The sequence below is a fragment of the Brassica oleracea genome, chromosome C8 (assembly GCF_000695525.1).
Source record: "Brassica oleracea var. oleracea cultivar TO1000 chromosome C8, BOL, whole genome shotgun sequence".
Lineage (NCBI taxonomy): Eukaryota > Viridiplantae > Streptophyta > Magnoliopsida > Brassicales > Brassicaceae > Brassica > Brassica oleracea.
In genome coordinates this window covers 40867839-40875801 of record NC_027755.1, presented here as the reverse complement: position 1 = coordinate 40875801, position 7963 = coordinate 40867839, and the positions used below count along the sequence as shown (strand labels likewise).

The 7963-nt window shown below is 36.6% G+C and overlaps 1 protein-coding gene and 1 long non-coding RNA gene across 2 annotated transcripts in view; both read right to left on the bottom strand.

Annotated features, from left to right (window-relative positions):
- Positions 1-5254, bottom strand: part of LOC106311989 (MATH domain-containing protein At5g43560-like) — a 5409-nt gene extending 155 nt beyond the window's left edge. The window contains exons 1-13 of the mRNA XM_013749354.1: positions 5145-5254; positions 4371-4596; positions 4012-4123; positions 3834-3922; positions 3681-3749; positions 3479-3611; positions 3134-3292; positions 2461-2809; positions 2218-2330; positions 1970-2120; positions 1436-1863; positions 1249-1357; positions 1-1171 (exon numbers count right to left, since the gene is read on the bottom strand). The exon at positions 1-1171 is cut by the window's left edge and continues 155 nt beyond it. Of these exons, the coding sequence (XP_013604808.1) occupies positions 14-1171; positions 1249-1357; positions 1436-1863; positions 1970-2120; positions 2218-2330; positions 2461-2809; positions 3134-3292; positions 3479-3611; positions 3681-3749; positions 3834-3922; positions 4012-4123; positions 4371-4548 (3048 nt within the window). The 5' untranslated portion in view covers positions 4549-4596; positions 5145-5254 and the 3' untranslated portion in view covers positions 1-13. The remainder of the gene's footprint in view (positions 1172-1248; positions 1358-1435; positions 1864-1969; positions 2121-2217; positions 2331-2460; positions 2810-3133; positions 3293-3478; positions 3612-3680; positions 3750-3833; positions 3923-4011; positions 4124-4370; positions 4597-5144) is intronic.
- A 2329-nt stretch (positions 5255-7583) lies between these two features.
- The window catches only part of LOC106311225, a 1623-nt gene continuing 1243 nt past the window's right edge, over positions 7584-7963 (bottom strand). Inside the window, exon 4 of the long non-coding RNA XR_001263953.1 lies at positions 7584-7597. This is a non-coding gene — a long non-coding RNA (uncharacterized LOC106311225). The remainder of the gene's footprint in view (positions 7598-7963) is intronic.

Here is a 7963-nt window from a genome sequence, read left to right as displayed (position 1 = left end):
ATGATGCCTGCACTCAGTGACCATTGGACGGCCTGAACTCAGTGTAGCCATTAATCCCAGACGAAAAACTCGGATTCGAAGAGTCCAAACCATAGTATGCGTTATGATGGTATGCTGTTGTATCCCCCAAGTTACTACTATTATTCCTCATACCTAGTAAAGACAAGTCCACGTTCGCCATTTGCCACTGCGTCGGTATCAAACCATCTGCATATGTCCCTGCTGCAGAGAGACCATTATGTGGCATGTAGTGGTATCCCTCTTCTCCAAAACTCCTGGATCTGCCACCAGACAGTAACTCACCCGAGATGCCAAAATCAGCACCACCACCACCACCATGGTAAGAGTATTGCCTGTCCAGCATCTGGGGATGTGAACTGAACATGCTTCCATTAAACACCATGTTGCTGCAGTTCTCGTCTTCGAGCAGGTCATTGATGATATCGAGGTGAGGGAACTCGTCGGTCATCAAGTTTTGTGCTTGTTGTCGAGAACTATTGCTAGTCACGGTGGGTGCATAAGGGTTGTTCATTCCCATGTTTACAGAATTTAAACTCCTTCCACCCAGGAAGCGCCCATCTTGACTGAACGGGAAGCTTGACTGATAAGATGATGTCGGTGTTTGTGAGTAAGATGCTGATGGCAATGTGGTTGGGGCAACTCCATGAGAGCTTGGGTGGTGGTTGAAACTAGATGATGAACCAGGCGAGTTGCCAACTATGGCGTGTTTATAGGATTGAGGAGTGTAAGTTTGCTGGTTGTGTAGTGAAGAGTCAGGACCTAGACGACCAGCTGAGCTAACCGACCGAGGAAAGGATGTTGTTGGTTGAACAGAGGAGACGACAATAGGAGCAGGTCGCATCGCAGGGATAACTGGAGCACTAGAAGGCCTTGTTATAGTTGTTGTTGCAGGTTGTTTTGGAGCAGGGATCTTTTGCACATCAGCTCTGAGACCAATATCTGAAGAAGGCGGCACTACTTGACTTGATGAAGGTGGTCCACTTACTGGCATTACTTTCCTGTTTGGTGCCACTGAAGCGTTCTTCTTCTCCAGTTTTGTTTGAGTTAGTGGTGAGGGATTCTTGGCAGCAGTTCTTGGAGAAGTAAGTACAGCAGCGCTCTTCTCTTTAGGTCGATCCATGTCTACCGAGTTTACAATGACTTGAGCCTCCTGAAAAACGAATTTGTAATAATTTAATCACCATCTCACTTACTTAGATCTAATAATTTTAAAACACTAAAACCAACCTTCCCAAAGGGACTACGATTTCTAGAGCTCTCTGGCTCCTGGTTGTGGGAGACAACAACCCAGTCAGATTCAGAAGTAGAATTCTGACTCCTTGGTTGGTTCTTTCCTCTGCAAATCACAAGGTGTCTTACCATCAGGAAATCAGAACAGACGAAAGGAGCAAGGGGAGGTCAAAACTAAACTTACTTGTTTGGCGAATTCTGGTTTCGGAAATTCAAGGCATTCCCTTTGTAGGAGGACCCATTGGTAAACCCAGACCTGATGGAATCGTTAGAACAGGTCGATGAACTATCTTCCATACCGGACTGATTCTTTCTTTCTGCAATTCCATTGGCTGTAGAAATGGAAATGGCGCTTTCTCTGCTTCTCCCTAAGGCGTCAGTATCCCAGTGAACAGAACTACTGTCCCCATCTTCTAAATCAGGGTGAAGAATCTCGGCTGAACCATCTACAGAATCAGATATGTCGGATACATCTCCAAGAGTATCAGTCTTTTCAACTGGGGATTGTGCTTTCTCTGTGACCAAATCCTTTTCTTCCTCATGTGTTGCAAAAGTCACCTTTTCTTCTTTCCTTTTGTCCTTCCCTTTATTTCTGTTTCGTTTCTGTTTCGCCTATGAATGTCCAACAACCAAAGAAACTCTCATCAACATTCACTAAGCTGTATAAGACAAGCAGAAGTAGTAAAAAAAAATTTTGGAACTGAAGAAAGTATCACACCTGTTTCTTCTTAGATTTCTTCTCTCTCTCTGCTGCTCCCCTTTTGGCCCTCTGTTCGGTTTCTGCCAACCACTCTTCCTCTTCCTCACGAATTAGTTCTTCCTGCCTTTTTAGCGCAACAGCTTCACGATATGCAACCTCGATTTTGCTGCTGCAGTTGTTACAGATATTCAAGTACGATTACATAAGCGCAGCAAAGGACAAAGACAATGGAATACCGTATAGAGACATATTGAGTGTATTGTTACTTGAAGATATGGCTAAGAACAAATATCTCCACAGTTCGTCGTCCCAACTCAGTTAAACGTCTCTCATCACGCTCAATGGCTTCATTGTTGTCATCTTCTCCATCATTGACATCCTAAATTTGCATAGAAGAACAAAAATAAATTTCTCAGGACAATGCAACAAGTCCTCTTAAACAGAAAAATGAAAAAAAATAAAACGAATTTCTGCCAAATATATATATATATATAGCCCATGAAACCGACCTTTGTACGGTTTCGGGGACCTTTATCCGAATTGGGAGGCAATGGTTCAAGGGCAGCTCTCTCTAGGAGTAACAGCACATCATCAGCTAATACGAACATATCTTTGTCCACAGTAACAAGCGGAGCTGGCAATTCCTTGGGATCTAACGATCTTGGCCTAGATTTCTTGCTCTTAGTTTGGCCTTCAAGAGCCTTCAATCCGCTATACAAGAAATCCATCACCAAAGTGGCTATAACTTCCTTCTCTATGAAAAACTGTTTAACAACTCCTTTTAGGATTACGTCCATTTTCTCTGTAGACATCCGACGTCTAGAGTTTTGGTCCATCCCTAACCAGAAAACACCGAAGCTGCAACCAAGGATTGATAATCCATTCCTTTTTTAGGCAAAATTGCTTAACTTGAGAGGTAAAGATATTAGATGAAATATAAAACTATGGCAACAGTTCTATACTAGATGGGTGTAAATCCCAGATAGTGGAGAGCCACAGCCACCAAATAAAAAAATTGAATGTGAAACTAAATCAAATTTATATTCGGGCTCCAAAAGAATGGTGGAAACAAGATAATTCTAAGCATAGCAAGGTTTCTTCAAAAGTAAAGGTAACTACAGCTACTTCCTGCTCATTTTTGGAATCTAGAGAGTTAAAGGTACAAGTTGCAATGTGAAATACCTCGTCCATCTTGCCTTGTCCTCTATCAACCTCTCAAGCTTGCTTCTCTTCTCTTCCACAAAAAGTCGGCAATGTTGCACCACATTTGTCAAATACACCCTAACAAGCTCTCTCCTATAACCACGATAAAGGCAGCGAAAAGGTCGGTCCACCCTCTCCCTGCAAGGACCAATTACAGGGATATTAACCACAATACATAAATCAGAGACACCGGAAATAAATAACACGTTCATATCTTAAAATTGAGAACTTATGAACTTGTGGAGATGTAAGTTAATGGACAAAATAGACGAGGTAATTTTTAGTCAGGCTCTACAGTCTACACAGAGGTGAGTCTCGCATTACCTGATAACCTGAACTTGAGCCTCGATGGTAAGACAGTCAGAATCATCTACGAACCCGTCATTTAATTTCTGTGACTCTATAAACTTTTTCCAGCCCCAGTCATGCTCCTTCTTCCAGAACCGGTGCAGCGTATCTGCAAGAGGTGAGTTCAAATGTCTGCATATTGAAAAAGGGGCAAGCAAATTAGAGCTCGAAAACTCACCTGAAAATTTGGATTTCTTTGGATCTTTATTAGCCACAGCTATAGTGAACTGAGCAAAATGACCCCAGCCTGTCTCAAAGATAACAAAAGAACCTACATGAACATGCAATCCAGAGGGAGAGAAAGGGGACCACAGGAGAAAAAATAACTAACCTGGAAGAAGTTTTTCATGATTTGCAACACAGAGGAACAAGGAGAGATGATGCCAAACATCACATCCTTGAGGATAAATTAAAATATACCTGACAAAATTAAAATAAAGGTGACAAATTTAAGTTTTAATTGTGAGACAAAATTTAAGGATGAGAGAGATTAACAATATGCTATGTACCATTTGTAGCCGCCAGCTTCAAAAACACTGCTACGGAGCTCCCTTTTCTTGATTTCTGAGAATTTCTCTATCTTCCATTTATGTTTCACAAATAATTGAGACGGTCTAAGGCCTGAGAAAAGATTATAGAAGTATAATAAGGCACATGTAACTGATACATATAAGAGAGGAAGTAGCCGGTTTTTTAGATGTGATGCAAACTTCACAAAAAGAACAATTTAAACTTGAGAAACAACTGCATGGACTGTGTATCATTGAGTCACATCTCCCCAACCACTTATCACTCTGTAAAACGTGTGAATAAATTCATTTTGAAGATAGCCACCACAACCAAGTCTTACAGAGTGGAAAACACGTACCGTAGTCATCATCATCATCGGTATCCCAGTAAGAGGGGGATGTCGATGGAGTCCCATTCTCCACTTGAGTAGAACACCTCCACTGAGAGAGTGCTTCTCCTGATAGACTGTATTGTCCATTTGTACTCGCCTCTACTGATCTCCCCACTCCAGAATCCTCATCAACAGTCTCTGCCATTCCCCAATACGAAACTTTTTTTCCGTCAAAGCTCTCTCCCTACTTCAACTATAAATAAATAAAAAAACAAGCAAGAAAAAAAAAAAAACTAATAAGACCAATTGTTAAAACAATATGCCAAGGCAAGTTTACACTCTAATGAATCAAACTAGCTGAACCAAGCAATTGATTTGATCACTAATAGTGATCATCTGCCTCTTGAGTACAATTGGGATCATATTGAGCGATCTGGGCTCTCTCTCAAACTTTAATTCAGTTATAAAAATGAATCCAAGCCATTAAACCTCACATGAGATAATCAAAGAGGGGGCAATAAACCCTAAACTCCAATCTCAAAATTAAGATTTGAACAACAACAACAATAATCCAATATTTGATTTATTTATCAACTACAATCTCCAAACAAACCGCCCAATTTCATCTAGAAATCGGAAACCTAAACCTAAACCAAGATGAAATCAACGATCGAAAAAAATCGAAAAACAGCTCTCTCGGGTTAGAGAAAAATCAATAGACTGTTTGTTATATAGGAACCTAACAAGGAAATGAATATCCAAGGGGGCTTAAAGGGGGTGATCGTGTAGATCGAAGCGAACCTGTGATGGTGGAAGAGAGAGGCTTATTCCTTTGAATAGGTTAATGGCAGCTCGAGAGAAACCAAAGATGACGACGGGAGGAAGAGAGAGAGATAAATAGGAATAGAGAGAGAGAGAGCGAGGTCGCACGAAACAGCTCATGGACATAACACACAGAGGAATAAAACTCTCTTAAGAGATTAGTAACTCTTAATTATTTTGATTTATGTTATAGTTAAAAAAAAATTACAATAATTTAATTGGATTTTTTTTTGTTTGATTACTACTATATTCAACTCGTAATTAAATAATTCATAACAAATTTAGTTTAGTTTTTGCTTCACAAATCTATTTTTTGTTGTATTTTTTTAGTTCAGAATAAATGTATATTAGAAGAAATATTTATGATATGACATTGTAAAAAGTTTTATGATTTAAGATGGTATATATTTGAGTGAAAGAAATATTTACTTTATTAAGAAACAAATCTTCTTGCTATATTATATTTCTGTTTTTAGACAAATAGTATACCTTAACTTGTTTATATTTGGATCTGAAAATCAGTAGTATTTTTACACCTAGATAGACTCTAATATATATGCATTCTTTGACGTTTTGAAAAGTCCAGCTAGCGAGTCCAGTTCGATCCCATATGATTACCTGTTTAAAGATAGCTAATCTAAATTATCAATATTTTACAAACGAGCTAATAAGGTGTAACTAGTTTTCTTCCTTTAAGCATTTAACGACATCGATGGGACAATAACAGGAAAAATATATCGCCCGACACATTGAACTTCTAATTCTGTTATCTAACATGTAAACACGTCTGAACCCATTCCTTTTGCTTGCATGATAGGTAATAGGTAGTTAACTTTTTTCACATTTTACAACCCATAAGACACTGTTTTACTACTCTCTCTCTCAAATTTTTAACCCTTGTCATTTGAGAGAGTTAAAGAAATATTCTGACATATGGGTAGAGAATACTCTAAAAATCCAACCACAAATTGACAACTATGATTAAACTGGTAAATCATCTTACGTGTCCATATCGAAAGCTAAGACCATCTCCAACAATAGATATGGTCTTAGAGTTCTAAATCAATTTTTTAATTGAAAATAATCAAATTAAAAATTGACTTATTCTACGTTCACCATGTTATTTTATATTCGATATCTTTTAAAAAAGAAAACAAAATATTGTCAAATTATATTATGTTTTTAAAATTAAAAGATAAAAAAAAATAGTAGTAATTACAAAAAAAAAAAATTTAACGTCGTCAGAAAAACATTAAACCCTAAATCATAATCCCTAATCCCTAATCCCTAATCCCTAAACCCTTGGGTAAACCCTAAACTCTAAATCAAAATCACTAAACACTAAAACACTCAAGGGTTTAGAAATTTAGGATTTAGGGTTTAGGGTTTAGGGTATATGGTTTTAGTGTTTTTTTTTATTTAGAGTTTAGGATTTATCCAAGGGTTTATGGTTTACTCAAGGTTTAGGGTTTACCCAAGGGTTTAAGGTTTATGATTTAGGGTTTAGGATTTAGTGTTTAGTGTTTTGCTGTCGACGTTAAAAATATTTTTTTAAATTTTTTTTTTCTGTAACTACTATCTTTTTTTACTTTTTTTTTATTTTAAAAACATAATATAACTTGACAATATTTTATTTTCTTTTTTAAAAGATATCGAATTTGAAATAAAGAAACCTTATTAGGGGTGAACCCAAGAATAACTCTTAAAAATTTTAGATACTTGTTTAATTTAACCCCTCAACCAATTAAAAATTTTATGTTTCAAGCTTTCTTCTTTCAATTCATCTTCTTTCAATCCACTAAAGAGAGAGAGCAATTGGGTTTAATTTTTTTTTAAAAAAATATTATCCTATTAGAAAGTGACACCTATTATCTTTAGAACCATATCTATTTATTTTTTCTCTTTTTAATTTAATATTGAGTATATAATTACTTAGAACCAGGAGATAGAACCTTCGTAGATAGACCATGGAGATGGCCTAACCCCTCACGATAAGAAGCCACTAGCGACGTCATTGACATATTATTGCATCTTTCATCAAAAGGAAAAAGCATTTATAGATAAAGGTAAAAAACACATACTTATTGCATATAAATTATATATGTATACGCTACATAATCAATTATATTTTATATGTTTATACATATGTGGTCGGCAGAAAAAGCATTTATAGATATGCATGTACGTATCGAACCATCCCAAACACGAATTTGTTTCGTAATCATATTCGGTGGAGCTTTTTGGAGTTCTCATGGATATTCAATCACTATCTTCCTCCTTTTCTTTGTTCTTTATTTCCTTTGTTGGTCGCTAACATAATGGTGTGGCAGACTTCCAGAACCATGTTTCGGCTTTGTAATAAACTTCTTTGTTTATTTATTAATCAGTTAGTTGGTTGACAAAAAAAAAAGATATGCATGTACGTGATAGCCCTATAGTATTAAGAGATGGTTAAATTTATTACTAGTATATCTAATAAATTTATAAGTGACTGATCTCCTTAAAGACTATAAGTCTAACTTCTCTCTATTCATCATTTTCATTTTTGGTTTCTACAAATATCCGATTAGTTTTGTATGATTTGGCAATGCTGGTTAGTCTCTTTATTTTAAAACCGATCGAATCAAATTATAGTTGTCTAATCTCTATTTATGTTACAAATGATAATCAATTATCTTTAATATATGAAGTATTACAAGCAACTCTATGAATAACGACTCCAAAATGTAACTATTATGCTAACAAGCTTCAAAATATTTTGAAACTTACAATTTACAAGAAATCGCATAAACCCCCCC